Source organism: Bison bison, unplaced genomic scaffold (genome assembly GCF_000754665.1).
Source record: "Bison bison bison isolate TAMUID 2011002044 unplaced genomic scaffold, Bison_UMD1.0 scf7180017864289, whole genome shotgun sequence".
NCBI lineage: Eukaryota > Metazoa > Chordata > Mammalia > Artiodactyla > Bovidae > Bison > Bison bison.
Window position 1 is genome coordinate 1,979,037 of NW_011494861.1, and position 17,741 is coordinate 1,996,777.

At 55.3% G+C, this 17,741-nt stretch overlaps 2 protein-coding genes across 9 annotated transcripts in view; one reads left to right on the top strand and one right to left on the bottom strand.

The window, feature by feature from the left end:
• MTHFR (methylenetetrahydrofolate reductase (NAD(P)H)) lies at positions 1-16,015 on the top strand. Of its 8 annotated transcripts, none has more exons than XM_010849871.1 (13): positions 1-75; positions 424-585; positions 2,769-3,094; positions 4,487-4,725; positions 5,543-5,653; positions 8,862-9,055; positions 9,996-10,246; positions 10,521-10,655; positions 10,801-10,981; positions 11,238-11,420; positions 12,513-12,614; positions 13,439-13,558; positions 14,087-16,015. In XM_010849871.1, exons 3-13 carry the CDS (start codon positions 2,862-2,864, stop codon positions 14,303-14,305), a joined length of 1,968 nt encoding a protein of 655 aa, XP_010848173.1. In that variant the 5' UTR covers positions 1-75; positions 424-585; positions 2,769-2,861; the 3' UTR covers positions 14,306-16,015. The 8 variants fall into 8 exon arrangements, with proteins under 8 accessions (XP_010848173.1, XP_010848172.1, XP_010848175.1 ...); XM_010849870.1 differs by having other exon boundaries at positions 2,849-3,094; XM_010849873.1 differs by having other exon boundaries at positions 2,852-3,094.
• The window catches only part of LOC104996049 (chromosome unknown open reading frame, human C1orf167), a 22,634-nt gene continuing 20,376 nt past the window's right edge, over positions 15,484-17,741 (bottom strand). Inside the window, 6 exon segments of the mRNA XM_010850183.1 lie at positions 15,484-15,691; positions 15,861-16,532; positions 16,534-16,694; positions 17,042-17,096; positions 17,150-17,174; positions 17,477-17,570. Coding sequence (XP_010848485.1) covers positions 15,509-15,691; positions 15,861-16,532; positions 16,534-16,694; positions 17,042-17,096; positions 17,150-17,174; positions 17,477-17,570 — 1,190 coding nt within the window. The 3' untranslated portion in view covers positions 15,484-15,508.

Sequence of the window (17,741 nt, forward strand, 5' to 3'; positions counted from 1 at the left end):
CCCCCTCCGCCGGAGCCTCATTAGCCGCCACACCGCTGCGGAGGCCGCTAGCTCTGAGTCATCAGTGACCAGAGGGTGAGTGACGGCGAGGCATACGTCGCCCGCAGGGGAGACCCGGGCCTTGGGGGCCACCCACCGGGGGGCGGGCTCTTGCGGGGGGGGGGGGGGCTGCGGGGAGCGGTGGAGGCTGGCCAGCCCCCTCTGCGCGCGCGCCCTCGGTGAGACTAATGTAGCCCCCACTGACTGCCTTGCGACCCCCCAACCCTGGAGCAGAGAATCAGTTTCGGCCCCCAACCTGGACAGAGGGACTTAAGGGCTGAGGCGGCCCTGAGGTGGGGTGGTGACCCAGTGCCCTGGGACCGGACTTGGGCCTTGGTTTCCGCCCCCACCCGTGACCCAGTGACGCGGTGATTCTGTTCGCAGCGTGCCAGAGTGGCTGAACACCTTGAGAAGAGCCGAGGGCCGCTGGCACTGCTGTCCCCGACGCCCACTGCATCGGGCTGCACACAAGTGCCCACCCGGGCCCCTCTAAGAGTGGTGGACTCCAGTATTTCTCCACTGTTGCGGGTGCCTGGCACCGATTAAGTAAGTGCTCATCAAATGGCAGAGGGGCTTCCCAGGTGGCTGAGTGGTAAAGGATCCGCCTGCCAGTGCTGGAGAGGCAGGAGACACCGGTGCGATCCCTGGGTCCGGAAGATCCCCTAGGGAAGGAAAGGACAACCCAATCCAGTATTCTTACCTGGGAAATCCCATGGACAGGGGAGTCTGGCAGGCTACATGGAGTCAAAAAGAGTTGTACACACTGACTGACTGAGCACGCACATCCATTGGTGGAGGGTTGTTCTGAGAACGGTGTAACAGTGCCTGGCCTGTTGGTGCCCAGTGAGTGCCAGTTGTTATTACCGGATGCCAGGCATTGGGATACCATAGGCAGAATACTTGGCTCTGGTCTCAGGGAACTGGGAAGAGGGGAGATAAACATGTGAATCCACAGCTGCAGAAGGGTCCTTTGGGGTCCTAACTTAAAATGGATTAAGTGAAAAAATGCTGAAACGAGTTTAGTGCCTGGTCAGAGCTAATAAGTCTTCATGAACAAACGAAGGAGCAGTTAGTTTGTAGGCGGTTCAGCCTCTTCCCCCGCTCCTGTTTTGGTCCAGCAGATGATTAACGATGCACTCACTCGCTCGCTTTCTGAGGAGAGGCCAGACTCGGCTGATCTTGACACACTCCCCTTTCTTACTCTTCGTGTTCATCCCTTTCAGAGAAACTAGAGCTTTAGGTCAGAATCAAAATGGGCATCCCTCAGGATGGAAAGCATAGTCTGGAGTCAACTCCTTGACCCTGCATGTACCAAGGACACTTGTGTATGTTTTAGGGTAGAGGAGTATTGGATCTCATCAGTTTCTCATGAGTCTAGGACCCCAAACTAGTTAAGAACATGGGCTTGGCAGTAGGCATTCCCTGAAACACATGATCTTGGCCTGGTTGTTCCTGTAATGTTCCGCGTTGCCACACACTGGATACTTTTGCGTTATATGAGTAGTGTGTCCCATGTTCCGCACCAAACTGCCCCATGGCCCTGTGCCATCTGTCAGCCTGGCCTGCCTGTGGTTGCCATGGTTCAGGGCTTCAGCTATGGTGGCTGTGCAGTTTCTTGAACTGACTTCACTGATGTGTGTAAGGACAACAGCTTGGAAGGCATGCACAGACTGGACAGTCTTTGTTCCAAGTTGGACATAAATTCATGCCCTTACAGAGCTTGGATCTGGCTACTTTTGGAACCCAGCCAATCCATGGCAACCTACTCCAGTACTCTTGCCTGGCAAATCCCATGGACAGAGGAGCCTGGTAGGCTGCAGTCCATGGGGTCGCTAAGAGTCGGACACGACTGAGCGACTTCACTTTCACTTTTCACTTTCATGCGTTGGAGAAGGAAATAGCAACCCACTCCAGTATTCTTGCCTGGAGAATCCCAGGGATGGGGGAGCTTGGTGGGCTGCCGTCTATGGGGTCGCACAGAGTTGGACACGACTGAAGTGACTTAGCAACCCATGACATGGACTTGTCAGAGAAGCACAAACTTGGGAGAAAGCTGGCAGCTTCGTCAAGCCCTAAGCCCTTCCATCCTGCGTGCACACAAACTGTTCCCAGTCCCAGGAGATGTTTCCAGGGCTGAACTGTTCCTTCTTGGCAAGTGCTGCAGTCGCCCCGAACATCTGTTGACCTCATCTCCACCCAAACGCTGCGGTCTGCAGCCCCATGTCCCCCTCCTTCTATCCATCTTCAACGGCTTAGTGCCTCAGCCCTCCCTCTCGCCTGGAATCCTGCGCCCGCCCCCTTGCACTGGCCCCAGCCACAGCTTTAAGCTCTTCCTTTGTCATGGCTCCGCCCAGTCAGGCACACCCGCTGGGGAAGGTTCCTCGTTTCTCAGGAACTCAGAGGTCCGGGGTCTAAGTTTACCCTGGCGGAGATGGACCGCCCAAAACCCAAGGTCTTCCCAGTGGGGCACTGCTGCCCCTCCCTGGGAATGCGAGCTTCGGAGGCTGGCAGCGGAAGGCTCTCAGTGCCACCCTCCATCAGGTAGCGGTCACAGAGGACCCAGGGGCTGAGGAGCATGTGCCGGGTTGGGGCTGACGTCCCTGGAGTCAGGCAGCAGTGGAGGGCCAAGCTTGGAGTGAGGCAGCGCAGACAGTCCTTACTGCGGAGTCTCTGGGTGGGGGCCTTGTCACCCAGACCCTCACCAGCCTTCTTCCTGCGTGAAAACGCAGCATCTCTCACCTGACCCTGCCACGTTGGGGCTCGGCCACCTGCCCCGCCGTCTCACGCCCCCTGCCCTCGCCCCGTGCAGCAGGAACTCGGCCATGGTGAACGAACCCAGAGGGAACGGCAGCCCCGGCCCCCGCTGGGAGGGCAGCAGCAGCGGCAGCGAGAGCTCCAAGGACAGTTCAAGGTGCTCCACGCCGGGGTTGGACCCCGAGCGATGCGAGAGACTCCGGGAGAAGATGAAGCGGAGGATGGACTCTGGAGACAAGTGGTTCTCCCTAGAGTTCTTCCCTCCCCGAACTGCCCAGGGTGCTGTCAATCTCATCTCCAGGTGAGTTGGTGTAAGATAAGGAGTACAGGCTGGGAATGGAGGCAAGGTGAATAGGTGAACTGTGCCCTGCGGCTGGGCTGCACTTTGACCCAGCAGAAAAATGGTAGCTCCAAGGGGTGGAAAGAAGACAAGCCCGGAGAGATGCTTTGATACACAACTTGCCACTTTCTGGTCTGTAAAAGTCTCTCCAGGCACGTGGAATTTTTATTCACAGTCTTCCAGGAGTTAAAAATGTTTGTTCTCCCAGACAACATTCTTTGATGGAGTTTGTGGCTAGATCATGAGTAGAGTTTAGAAAGTTGAAAAACAGTGGCTTGGAGAACATTTTTAGCAAGTTTGGCATTTGGATTATGCCCTTGAAATCGAGAAATGCCAACTGGATTGCATTAGCGCTTTATGAATAGCAGTTCTTTTTTTAAAGTTTATGCTTTGTATTGCTTGCTCTTATGTGTCATTCCCATGGTTGTGAAATTTGAAGGCACAAAAATGTGCAAATGCACCACAGCTTATAATGGGCTTCCTTGGTGGTTCAGATGGTAGATAATCTGCCTGCAGTGCAGGAGATCCAGGTTCGATCCTGGGGTCAGGACGATCCCCTGGAGAAGGGAATGGCTACCCACTCAAGTATTCTTACTTAGAGAATTCCATGAACAGAGGAGCCTGGCAGGCTACAGTTCATGGGGTCACAAAGAGTTGGACACAACTGAGCGACTAACACTTTCACTTTTTCACAGCTTATAACACAGCATATCCATGTGGCTCTTGATACTAGTCCTGGTAATGTGGCCGTGCTCTGCAGGACTCTTGGCTGCTGCCAGGACTGGGCAGTGGTGGGGGGCTGGGGAGTGGTGGAGGCAGGTAGCATGGAAGAAACTTGTGTCTGCTGACCCTCTTTTTCCCTAGAATAAGGCCTTGCTTGCCACTCTGAGGAGTGCCCTGAACCCTTATCCATCAAAATGTCTTAATTCACCCAAGATGGTAAATATGCAAGCACTTTGAGAAGTCCAAAGTGCTGCTCTCACAGAAAATGGCTTTATTGTTGTTATCTTCGCAATAAGAGTAATCATAATAGCAGCACACTGATTGCTTGTTCACTGCGTACCTGGCACTGTTCTTGAGTTGTGGAGCCATCTGTCATGATATCCTCAGAATGTTATTAAGAAGTAGGCACTGTGCCCTGCCACATTGTAGAAATGAGAAAACTGAGGCGCAGAGAGTTTAAATAATTCTCCCAAGATCGCACAGTTGGTGAGTAGCAGAGCCAGGATGTGAATGCAGGTCAGTCTGATGCCAACCTGCAGGTGAGGCTTCTCTAAGTCCAAGACCCCATGGGAAGGTGGTGACGGGTGGTGCACCCCCAGGAGCCCCTCCTCAGAAAGAAATTCCCTACAGGTTTGACCGGATGGGAGCGGGTGGCCCCCTCTTTGTAGACGTGACCTGGCACCCAGCCGGGGATCCTGGCTCCGACAAGGAGACCTCGTCCATGGTGATTGCCAGCACTGCCGTGAACTACTGCGGCCTCGAGACGATCCTGCACATGACCTGCTGCCATCAGAGCCGTGAAGAGATCACGGGCCACCTGAACAAAGCCAAGCAGCTGGGCCTGAAGAACATCCTGGCGCTGAGGGGAGGTGTGGAGCCAGCGGCCTGCTCTCTGGGGTCTTGCTTTCTGGAGGACCTCTTCTGTCCCTGCAATGGTTCTTTTCTTGTCACCGGGTCCCATCCCTGCCAGTAGCATTAGTAGGTGTGGGTCAAGAGGACCACGGGCGACACACAGATGGAGCCACTTTTTGACCTTTTGACCTCCCAGTAGGAATTCAGTCAGGACCGCGGCCGGTGCCTGATAACCCACTGTTGTGATGTACACCACTGAATCGATCCCTTCCTACTCCCAGCTTTTGACCCAGTCACAGAGTTCCGCTCTGACCTGTGTCCCAGGAGTGAGAGTAGCTGATTATGCCTCTGTCCCCGGCTGTCATTGGGGCACACAAGTGTGGGAAGCGGCCGTCTGCTGGGTGGGTCCTTGTGGCCTCATGCTTCCTATCCCCAAAGACCATGTCTCACCTGAGATGAGTGGAAGCTTCTCCCAGGAGGCAAGAGTTCCCAGGGAGTGAGAGAGCGAGCAGTGGGCTTGGGCGAGGTGCCTGGACACACCTAGGTGTGAGCAGGTGGGGGGGATCTCAGATGCTCCAGGCTGAATGCAGAGCGGCAGCTGTTCTCTGCCAGCCACTGCCTGCATCTGTGCCTGGTGACTGTTTGCTGGCTTGGCTGCTGTCGTCCTTCCTACTGTTACCAAGTGCTACAGTGGAAAGCGCAGACACCAAGTTCAGCAATAGGAAGGCTCTGCCTTCGAGATTCTGTTGGCCCTGGGTGTGGGCGTGGGAAGAAGGAACAGAGAGGTTCCTGGAGGTGGGGTGAGACCCAGCACTGTGACCTCCAACCCTGCAGACCCCATAGGTGACCAATGGGAAGAGGAGGAAGGAGGCTTCAACTATGCTACGGACTTGGTGAAGCACATCCGAAACGAGTTTGGTGACTACTTTGACGTCTGTGTGGCAGGTGAGGGGCTGGGGCATCCCAGTGGGTGGGGCCTGAGAGAGGAAGGAAGGAGAGGCACAGGTGAGGACCCGGAAGGTTCACTGCACCCCGGGGCCTGCCTGCACCGTGGCGGGAGGCCTGTGCTGTGATGGAACGGAGTGACGGAGTGCAGAGGTGACTTGGACAGGCCACGTCTTCTGCGTTTCCTCCTCCTGTCATACATCACACTCCTGGGAGTGTCACCGTCCCCTAATTTTTTTTTTACAGTTTTATTTTTAAAAAATATTCATTTCTTTTTGGCTGTGCTGGGTCTTCATTGCTACACGAGGGCTTTCTCTAGTTGCGGTGAGTGGTGCCTACTCTCTAGTTGTGGCGCTCGGGCTTCTCACTGCAGTGGCTTCTCTCGTGGTGGAGCGTGGGCTCTAGCGCACGTGGGCTCAGTAGCTGTGGTGCTCGGGCTTAGTGGCCCCACAGCATGTGGGATCTTCCCAGACCAGGGATTGAACCTGCGTCCCCTGCATTGGCAGGCAGATTCTTAACCACTGGACCACCAGGGAAGTCCTCCGTCCATTTTTAAAAATGTAATGTCACTCAGATGTCTTGATACAGAGCAACTTTTCTTTTCATTTTGAATTTGGAAGTACTATACAACTGAATACAGTGGAATGAAAAGTACCAAAACTGAACTTGATTTTCTGTTCATGTAGCATAAGCCAGTGTCGTATGGCCAGGGCTCTTCTGTCCTTACACCTGTGCCCACCATTGGGAGCCCCTTCCTCTCCCCTTCTTCAACTCCTGGTGGCCAAAATCTAACCACCCAGACTTCCAAGGAAGATATGTATGTGTTCTTGACCTGATGAAAAAAGGATGTTGTGTTTTCATGTGAAAGGGAAAAGGGCCACGTTATTTTTAACTGTATTAGGGAGGTGTGAACAGTTTCAAAATGAGGTTTTATTTACTCAAGGTGAACACGAATCAGAACCAATGATTTCCCCCTACCCTGTATCCCTTCAAATTGTAAAGTTTTGTTCCTCTGCCTTCTCTTGCTATTAGCCTGTTCCCCAGCTCTATTCCTTCTCAAACAAAAGAGAGATATTAAGATTCTGAGGGCAGAGAATCTCAGAATAAGGTCAGGAAATGGCATCAGACCTCACTAAGCCCTGGAATCCACAGCCCTCCCTCATCCTCTCTGGGGCCACAGAGCCCCATCTCGGCCTTCCACTGCTCCATGCTTCACCCAGTAGATCTGATATGTACACTTGCCCTGTCTCTGATATGTATGGTACACATGTGACCCACTTCTTGCTCCTGGGTGTAGCCAAGATGGACCTTCAGGCCTCAGTGATAAATCCAGATCTCAGGAGAGAGAACTCTAGTTTCAACTCTAGTTTCTTTAGCTACAGCCAGGAGGTGAGGTTTACCTGCTAGAAAGGGCATGGCCTTCCCTCTTGCCCTCACTGTTGGGGTCTGGGCCTTAAGCTTCTTGAATAGGGACTTAAGTATGATGAGGCAGTGTGTGCCAGACACACTGGAAGTCCAGGGATTCGTTTGATGCATCATCTTGGCATGATTTTTTCAAATATTTTGGAGAAAATTATATCACTCTTATTAAAACGAACCCAGTTATGTTATGGAGTAGAACATCGGAGTGATCTGAACTTTAAAAAGTAAGCCATGTGACTTCAAGGAAATTACTTCTTGTGAGGGCTTTGGGCTGTGTCCCCAGGCCCCCAGTGTACAGGTCCACTCTGTTAGGAATAGGGTGTTGAGGTGGATGAGTGTGGGAGGCCCTGATGAGAAATTGGGAATTCAAGTGTCCTTGCTCACGGGGCCACGAGATGGTTGATTGGGGAATGTGCCCACATGTGGTGGGTATTGGATGGTCACAAGTAGAAACCAGCAGAGCTGTGAGCGTACAGTTGCCGAGCGGTTTGGTGCCTTGCTCATGGTGAAGTGGATGAGAAAGTGGACGGGTGGATTAGGAAGCACCCAGCTGGCCACCATAGAATAAGAACGTAGCAAAACCCAAACGTCAGCAACGGCTGGATCTCTTGGGTGCCGTTGAGGTTTTCTAGAGTTTTGGCTGTTAAAACCTCTGTTTCTGAAATTCCTGCTGGAAAAATAGCCTTGTTATTGAAAGTGTAGCAGTCTGGTGTTTAATCCTCCCACCCCCTTATCCCTGAAACAGTAGTTCTTCTATCCATTTTTGATGACTCGGGCTTTCTTAAGAATGAAACTGCCTTGTCACAGCAAAGCAGCCTGGCTGTCCAACAGCATGGGTTCAGGTCTGTCACTTCCTTAGGGTCCTGCCCTGGCCTCAGGCTGAAGAAGCCAGTGCTCTGCTTGTAGTTCATTAGGTCCTCGAGTCTTTCAGTGCAGGCAAAGGCACTAGTGAGTTTAGTCCTCTGGGGAAGTGGGGTGGGGTGAGGTATACTGTTCCTGGATCTAGATGTGCCTTGGGGAGGTCTGGCTCCGCCTCCCAGACATCCCTGCCATCGCAGGATGTGGACATCTGTGCCCCGCCCCGCCAGACGCACCCCGGCCCCCCCCCCGCCATGTTTTCACACTCTGGGAGTTTGTTCTTTTGTGGGGCTGCTCTTTCCACTGTCAGTCAGCTCTCTGAAACTGATTCTAGTTCTGCCATCAGAAGCAGCACAAGATGTAGCGAATAAGGAACTCTGTTTTCCCGGTGACAGACCTGTGGGCATTTAGGAATAATTACCATGTTCTCTCCATTCTTTTCTTCAAGCAGAACCTCCACTCTCTTCACTTCTTCCTTGTGTAACATGGTTCTGACTGTACTGTGTGGAACCACTGAGTGATTTTGATGTGAAATTAAAAGCACCGTTTTCATCCGGTACCTAGAGTCAAGCCCATCCTCCCAAGCTGCCCAGCCAGTGTGAATGTAGCATTTTCTCTTTTCTGTGGCCACCAAATCCAGGTCAGCTTGGCCTGACTGCATGGACCATGAAGCAGGACAGTGTGGGAATTTGAGGGCAGTCCACCCCCACTCTTGGGAGCGGTGCTGACTCTAATCCAGCTCTCACCGAGGGTCACCTTCGGGGCGAGGGGCCCATCTGAGCAGTGCAGCCGTCACCACTTCAGCCTGTCCGTGCTGAGAGGCTAGAAGGTATGGGTCCGGAGCTGTCCACTGCCGGCTCTCTGGTTTCTTCATCACTCACCTTGAGCAGGTGGAGCCAGCCTCTTTCTACGGTATCCCTGTTGGCAGGTTACCCCAAAGGCCACCCCGAAGGAGAGAGCTTTGAGGCTGATCTGAAGCACCTGAAGGAGAAGGTGGCTGCGGGAGCCGACTTCATCATCACCCAGCTATTCTTTGAGGCTGAAACATTCTTCCGCTTTGTGAAGGCTTGCTCGGAGATAGGCATTACCTGCCCCATCCTCCCCGGCATCTTCCCAATTCAGGTGAGGGTCCCAGGAGGGCTAATGGACTCTCACCACTGTCCCTGCTCATCCTAGCACTTCCCCCTCAGCCAGGGCTCTGGGGTGAAGTTCAGGCTCAAGTTCTTTCTGATGCTTATTAGATTTTCATTAAACGGATGCTCAGTCTTTGCAAAATGCTATCTTTCTAGCCACTTCAGACCCCTGATGTCTTCTCAAATAGCAATAGTATCTGTTGGAGAGGCTTGCTGTTAAGTGTCATTGAAAGGGATTATTACTCTCATTATAAATTTTGGTTAATGGTTTCCAGACTTCACTGTCACCAGTATCATTTAATGAGCTTTTTCAAAGGATAGATTTCCAGACCTCATGCCTTGAAGTTCTGGTTCAGTAGATCTGAGGTGGGGCTTGGGAATCTGTCCATTACTTCTTAAATGTGGTGGGCGAGTCTGGTGATTGGTGAGGCTTGGGAACCACTGGCTTAAATGACCACCGTGCTATCAATAGATCCATCTAGGGGCCAAAGGGCTGCCTCAGGCCTGTGGCTGAGATGCTATGAAGTATGAAAGTGTTAGTCATGTCTGACTCTCTGTGACCCCGTGAACTGTAGCCCGTCCAGCACCTCTGTCCATGGCATTCTCCAGGCAAGAATACTGGAGTGGGTTGCCATTCCTTTCTCAAGGGGATCTTCCCAACCCCGGGATCGAATCTGGATCTCCCTCGTTACAGGCAGATTCTTTACCACTTAAGCCACCAGGGAAGCCCAAGGGATGTTGGGGGCAGCTACTCTAATCTGCAGAGTAGAAAAAGCTGAAGTAGGCAAGGGTGCTTGTGCTGTATGGCCTGACTGTCCTGGGTCACCTGTGTCACATTACAGGGGCCAGGAGACCCGGTGGGGGGATGAGTATGTGGGGTGAGAGACAGGCTGGGAGATGGCCCCTGCAGCCCCCCATGTCTTGGGCAGGGCTACCACTCCCTCCGGCAGCTGGTGAAGCTATCCAAACTGGAGGTGCCACAGCAGATCAAGGATGTGATCGAGCCCATCAAAGACAATGATGCTGCCATCCGCAACTATGGCATCGAGCAGGCCGTGAGCCTGTGCCAGGAGCTGCTGGCCAGTGGCTTGGTTCCAGGCCTCCACTTCTACACCCTCAACCGCGAGGTGGCCACCATCGAGGTGCTGAAGCGCCTGGGGCTTTGGATTGAGGACCCTAGGTGAGGCCAGGGGCCCCGAATTCAGGCCCGGGAGCCACAGAGGAGAGTTGGGTGGGCCAGGAAGTCAGAAGTCCCAGAATGTGCGCCCCCTAGCTGTGCCAGCCGCCATGGGGCACAGAGGGTTGTGCGGTGTCTAGTGTCTTAGAGCTCCAGTCTCAGCCAGAACTGCCTGTCCAGCTTGATGTTTGAGTTCGATGGAAGAACCTGGGCTCAGTGCTGCCTCCCTCCCTCCCTCTGTCCAGTCGTTGACCCTTTCTTCTCCATTCTCACCCAGGCGTCCCCTGCCCTGGGCCCTCAGTGCCCATCCCAAGCGCCGGGTAGAGGATGTCCGGCCCATCTTCTGGGCCTCGAGACCAAAGAGTTACATTTACCGCACGCAGGAGTGGGACGAGTTCCCCAACGGCCGCTGGTGAGTGGGGTTCTGTTTATCCGAAGGAGGAGGGAGTCTGAGTGTGGAGGAGCCTTTCCGACAATTCACAGGAATGCACCGCCCCCGGGGCAGGTGGAGGCCATTGTCTGGAGTATGACTTGACCTAGGGCACCTCCTCCGCCAGGGGCAATTCCTCCTCTCCGGCCTTTGGGGAGCTGAAGGACTACTACCTCTTCTACCTAAAGAGCAAGTCCCCGAAGGAAGAGCTGCTGAAGATGTGGGGGGAGGAGCTGACCAGTGAGGAAAGCGTCTTCCAAGTCTTTGCCCACTACCTCTCGGGAGAGCCCAACCAGAATGGCTACAAAGTGAGTGCGGCTGGGGTGGGATCCCCGGGTACTGCCCCTTATCCTGTGGGCCACACGCCCTACCCTGAGTCTTGTCACCGTGTCTGGATGTGGCACCTCGGCCAAGGGAGGAGGTGAGTCAGGGGGTCCCCATGTGGGGTGCCTGGAAGGGGCTTACAGAGGGAGAGACAGGCTAGGTCTCTGATGGGGACTGTAACAGGGAGGGACCCAGGGCGCCAGGTCGGGTTGTTGTTCCAGCTGGGCTCACCCTCCTCAGGTGACTTGCCTGCCCTGGAATGATGAGCCCCTGGCAGCCGAAACCAGCCTGATGAAGGAGGAGCTGCTGAGAGTGAACCGGCGGGGCATCCTCACCATCAACTCCCAGCCCAACATCAACGGGAAGCCGTCCTCTGACCCCATCGTGGGCTGGGGCCCCAGTGGGGGCTATGTCTTCCAGAAGGTGTGGCAGGGACCCATAGGGCTACCCACCCCTTGACCTGCATGCAGGGGTTCTCCAGGGCTGAAGACAGAGCGGCCTTCCTCTCGGGGACTTTTTATTCTGAGCAGCAGTAAATCAAAGTGGAAGGGAGCTCAGGCTCGGAGTCGGACAGACCTGGATAGAATGGTCACTTGGCTGCTCTGAGCCTCAGCTTTCCCTTCTGTAAAATGGGGATATGCCAGGTGTTTTGGGAATGAAACACAAAAAAGCACGTAAAGTGCTTAGCACGTGGGAAACGTCCCCTAACTGGGAGCTGTTATTAGTGTTCCTTGTGGATCCCTTTCTCCAGGGGCTGCTAGAGTCAAAATTACATTCTAAACTAAAGCCTGAAGGCTCAGGGGTTAGACAGACTTGCGTTTGTATACCAGCTCTGCTGTGTACAGTCAGTGCAGACAAGTTCCTTAACTTCCCTGAACTTAAGTTTCCTCATCTATAAAATGGAGCTAATAGCCCCCACTTTGCAGTTTTATGAGTATTATAGCAAGTGAATTTAGATAAACCCAGCTTCGGAGTTCCCTGGTGTCCAGTGATAAGACTCCACACTTCCAATGCAGGTGGATGGATTAGATCCCTCAGTCTGGGACCTAAGATCCCACATGCCGTATGGTGGCCAAAATTTAAATAAATAAACCCAGCTTAATTCCTGATGGCCAAGTAGTGCTGGAGAAGCCTCCACCCAGCAAACAGGATAGGTTGTGTCAGGCCTCTCTTGCCAAACTGGGCCCCCTGTACAGCTTCTGAAATGGTTTCTCCGTGGACACTTTGTCCACTGGATGGAAGGGTGCCAGATGGCCCTCAGACCCGTCGAGACCAAGAAACTGCACATACCTGCTCCCCTCCCTGTCATTCATGTATTTGCTAACTCCAGCCAGTGGCCGCTGTTCATCCCGACACCTTAAGTGTCCTTCCACACGTGTCCTCATGGGTGTCTCCCCGGCACGGTCAGCAGGACAAGCGTCCAGTGTTTCAGAGCACAGAGCTCGCTCAGCAGCGCCCATGGAAGGTGTCCAGCGAGGCCTGCAGGTTATATGACTGCCTGTCTCCCTCCCGCAGGCCTACTTAGAGTTCTTCACTTCCCGAGAAACGGTGGAGGCGCTTTTGCAGGTGCTGAAGAAGTATGAACTCCGGGTGAATTACCACATCGTGGATGTGAAGGTAGGCCAGCCCTGGGTCAAAGGGCGCCCGGCAGGGCCAGAGCACCAGGGCCAAGGGCCCCACATTTACTCTGCCATTCAGCAATCACAGAGTGCCCAACTGGGCCAGGCATCATGCCAAGCAGATTAGCAGACAGAGCCAGGCCTCACTCCTAGAGCTCCCAGCCTAGCGAGGAGGCCATCAGTGGATAATTATGAATGGGCGCAAGCGGCTGCACTTTGTAACAGTGAACTTCAGCGGAGGAAGCTGGAGATGAGGGAGGGATGTCTAACTTGAGAGGTCAGAGGAGGTGATGGGAGGGATCTGTGTAATCTGAATCTTTAAGGATGAGGAGTAAAGGGCAATCCAGAGAAAGGGCCGAGGGTGTGCCAAGGCCTCTTTGCTGAATGGGGTCAGAGGGAGGCTGAAGTGTTAGCCAGGCCCAGGTCTTTAGGGGTCTCAATTGTCATGCTTGGCATTTGAGGTTTCCCTTATAGGCAAGAGGTAGCCTTGGCCCTGTGTTTGATTGGGGGCAGGTCCCAGTGGACAGCTGTGTGGATAACAGGGCTGGGCAGACAAGAGTCCCCAGGCCTGGTGGTCTAAGTAGCAAAGAGAGGCCTGGCCAGGCGAGACATGAGAGGAAGTGAGCAGAACCACTGAAAGAGGAGCTGATTGGCACTTCGGGTGGAGGACAGAAAAGGCCAGGATGACTTCTGACTTTCAGGCTTGTGGCTGGTCACAGAGCTGCAGAGCTGGGGGGTGGAGAGGGGAACAGGGGTGCGCGCTCCAGGTGAGAGGACTGCAGCTGTCTGCACCCCAAGTCTGCTCCTGCCCACCTCCCCCAGGGTGAAAATATCACCAACGCCCCTGAGCTGCAACCCAACGCGGTCACCTGGGGCATCTTCCCTGGCCGAGAGATCATCCAGCCCACAGTGGTGGACCCGGTCAGCTTCATGTTCTGGAAGGTAAGGGGGCCAGGAGCAGGCCTGCCCTGCCCACCTACAGAGCCTTGTGCGGGCCGTGTCGCCAGGTCCTGGGTAGGTGGCTGGAGGCTGCACCCCCAGGGCTGGCAGCAGCCTGACTCTGACTCACGGTGTTTTACCTCTCGCCCGGGGAGGGGGGTGGTACTGGCAATGGGCTATGCTGAGTTTTTGGAATACATCCTGTTGGGCAGCAGCAGAGGCCCTTGGGGTGCTGAGCATGGAGCCCCGACGTAGGGGCAGCTCTGGTAACTTGGCTGTTGTGTCTGTGTATCTCTGTCTGTCTGTCTGGGACTGTGCGTACCTGTGCCTCTCTGTGTGCCTGTGTCTCTGTGTGTGTGTTTCTGTACGTGCGATTATGCGTACCTGTGCTTTCTTGTATGTTTGCCGTGTCTCCGTGTGTGTCTGTGCGTACCTGTGCCTCTCTGTGCGTGTGTGCCTGTGACTCCCTGTGTGTGTGTGTGTGTGTGTGTGTGTGTGTGTGCCTATGTGCTTGCATGTGCACACACGCAGGATGAGGCCTTCGCGCTGTGGATTGAGCAGTGGGGCAAGCTGTATGAGGAGGAGTCCCCCTCCCGCATGATCATCCAGTACATCCACGACAACTACTTCCTGGTCAACCTGGTGGACAACGAGTTTCCGCTGGACAACTGCCTGTGGCAGGTGGTGGAAGACACATTTGAGCTTCTCAGCAGGCCCCCCCAAGACAAGAGGGAGACAGAGGCGCTGTGACCCTGCACCCTGACAACCTTAGCTTGAGGCCACTGTGTCCCGCCTTCCTCATCTCCATCCTGGCTCTTTGGGAGACCCCTATTCTTCGTTTCTCCCCAGCCCTGGCCTCCACCTTCTGACACAATGATGGCAGCTAGACTGGTGTGAGGTTCCCAGGCTCTGGCTAGACTTGAGTCCGCCCCACATGGGAACCTGGTGTTCCTGCTCAGCTGAGAGTCTGTGCTCTGGTGGGGAACAGCCGCTTCCACAAAGACCCCATGCGTAGAACGCCGTCCACCCCGAGAAGGGCTGTTGCTAATAGAGCCCCTTGGGGCCAGCCTGGGACTGACTGCCAGTGACCTTGCTCCTGGGTGCCAGGAGAACAGGCAAAGTGAACATTGCAGCAGGCCCTGTGGGACTGCAGAGGAGACACGGCAAGGTCATAGCGCCTCACGCTTCCACCTCCAAGGCATTGGCAGCCGGGTGCCACCCATTTGGGAATGAAGAGGCAGCCACTGCCCTGCCTGCCAACTGCCCCGTCAGGCGGTGGCCCTTGGACGGACCTTGGACTGAAACCTAATAGTTTTGGCCTCCTTTTAGCAGAGAGCTCAACTGGGTTTCTCCCCTTTCTACAGTGCTGCTGTTTGAAAGACGTATCCCTGTGACTCAAGAAACTGCCTCTTAAGGGTTAAAGGTGTTTGAACCCTTGTACCCTTGGCCTTCCCATTTCTCCCCTGGCCCTGAAGGGTGAAAGGATACCCTGCCTGTTACCATCAAGGGTGAAGATGAGGTTGGTCGAGCTCGACTGACTTCTTCCTGGCTTATTTTTCAGGCGGAACCCCCTCCTCCTGCCAGCTGCTTCCTCCCCTCGGAGCACCCTGTCCAGGAAGCTGTCTGCCTGGCACTGCTCCCCGCTGCCCAGGGGCTGTGACTTGACACAAGCACACAGGCTGGTCCCTGTCCCAGTCCCTCTTGTGAGTCTTCACCATCTCAGGGGCAGGAGAAGGGGGCGAGTGTCAACAGAGCAGCCTGATGGCAGAGAAAATGGATCACAGGGGCTAGCTGGCAGGGGCAGGCACCCTTTAGGAGAGACAGAGAAGTGGCTGGGGTTAAGAAGGGTGTTTTATTGTCCTTCAGAGTTCTTGGCCTGGGCTCTCTGTGGCCTGAGCCTGCGCTCCGCAGATGGGTGGGGCTCCGATCTGTTTTCCTTTCCATGAGAACAAGTCACAGCTGCAGCTGGGCCCCCTTCTCCGCCCCAGGTCCACCCAGTGCTGGGGCTCTGGCAGTTTCCAGCCTGCTTCCAGGCCTCCTGAGGCCTGCCTTGCTCCAGGGCCTCATGCTGCTGCTGGCTCTGGTCCTCAGGGCCCTGGCTGCCAGACACTGGTGCCACTTCTTAAAGGCCTGGAATCAGGGAGGGAGGTGCTCTTTGGCTCCCTTCCAGGTCTGTGTGGTGAGTACTGGGCCCAGATCCTTCTGTCCCTGAGGAAAGAGAGGGCCTTTCCCTCTGCCCCAGGCCAAAAGCCCTGGCTCAGGATACATGTGATCTGTGACCAGGGAAGCTAGGCTCTGCATGTCAGGAAGGGGTGACGCTCAGCAACCCACAGCCATCACGGGCTGCTGTGACCAACAGCTGTGTCACGGGCCAAGCCTTGTTCTCAACCAGTGACTGTAGGGCTGGGCGGAGCCCTTGGTCACCAGCTGAATTAAAGAATCCAGGCTGTTTTCTCCTAACTGAATTGATCCGTCCTTGAAAACGGAGAGGCTCTGGGGACAGCCGCCAGGGAGGGTGCAGCTCAGGAATGCTCAGGTGTGGCCCTGTTGGGAAGGGCCTGCTGGAGATGGGGCCCCTGCCGGTACCTGGGAAAGGACCCGGCCGTCCTCCTGACTCTGTAACCGCTGAGCCACCTGCAACCGCAGGACGCGCCACCGCCACAGTCGCCAGGCCCATCTCAGGTGCCACTGCCTGAGCTGTGGGGACAGTTGCTAGGAGGCCCTGAGCTGGGCCCACCGCTGTCCCTGGCAGCCCCCAGCACCCCAGCTGCCTCTCCCCACCTGCAGCCCTGATGGAAGAGGGGGCCATTCCCTCTGCTTCAGGCCAAAAGCCCCAGCTCGGGGGAAAGGGGGTGTGACAAGGGGATGTCATCTGAGATGTAGTAACAGTGCAGGTCCCTGGGCCTGTTCCCAAGGTTTCAGGCTTGGTAGGTTCAAAGACCAAACTTGGAGAGACAGCGTGTCCAGAGGTTAGGGCTGGGAAAGGGACGGGATGGGCAATCAGCGTGGGGTTGGGAAGGGGCCCCCCACTCACCAGAGTCCGCACCAGCCTCTCCGCCCCCTGAACATCTACCCAGCGCTGCCACATGGCTGCCTGGAGGCTGGCCTGCTGGGAGCTCTGCAGCCGGCGCAGCCGGGCCTCAAGTCGCCAGCACTGCAGGTATTTCCTCCTAAGGGGAGAGGCCTTGGTGGGTCCTGATGGCCATTACGACTTCCTCGTGGTCAGGATAAAGGGCAGAGCTCCAGGCCTGGGCCTGTGCCCCTGGGATCCTGTGGGATGAGCACTGGCCGGGGAGGGGTGGGTGCCCAGGTCTGGCCAGGGTCAGGCAAACCCTTCGGCCTGTCCCCCATCTTCATCTCTCCCTCTCTACGCACACCCTCTGCTCCTACCCCAGATGCCTTGTCTTGCCCTCAAGGTCTCTGGTTTCAGAGCTGCGGTCCCCTCCTGCCCCGGGAGGGCGCTGGCCCGAGGTCCAGCAGGCGCACCTGGGCCCCTGCAGCTGGAGCTGGGAGGTGGGGCAGAGGGGAGGCTGGCTGTCACCTGGAAAGGGGAGTTGGAAGAGGTTAACACATCACTCAGGGGAGGAGACTTACCGCCCCGATGCTTCTGGAGGTTGAACTGTAAGAGAAGGGTGAACAAGAAATGGTATTGAGCGAATGAAGCCAGTGTCCCTGCTTCCACCACAGCTGCCCAAGTCTCCTGTGGCCCAAAGAGAAGGAACCGGGTGGGGTGGGAGAAGTTGTCATTGTTTTTCCAACATTGGGAAATGTTCCAGAATAGGAGATGGGTAGGGAAGACAGTAAATAGAAAAGACAGGTTCGTAGAGAGCTCGATGCTGATTTCCAGGCTTCTGAGGGCTGGTAACTGACTCACCACTGCACTTCAGACCTCGTTTATCCCCAGAGGGAGGGTCTCCTTACTCTGAGCCCAGGACGCTTCTCCCCGCATCTGTCCACTGGGGCTGCGGTGCTGGGTTGGGCTGGGTCCCATGGCCCATGGCCTGCAGCTGCAGGTCTGAAGGAACAGAGAAAAACCTGAACCCCAGTGACCTGGCAGGATTCCTTTTCTGTCCTGCCCCAGCCAGTCAGGGGACTTCTGTTTGTGTGTGCACAAGTGGGACGGTTCACATTGCCTCAGGTTCTCCTGTGAGGCTTCCAGAGGAGACAGGAAAGGGCCAAGAGTAAT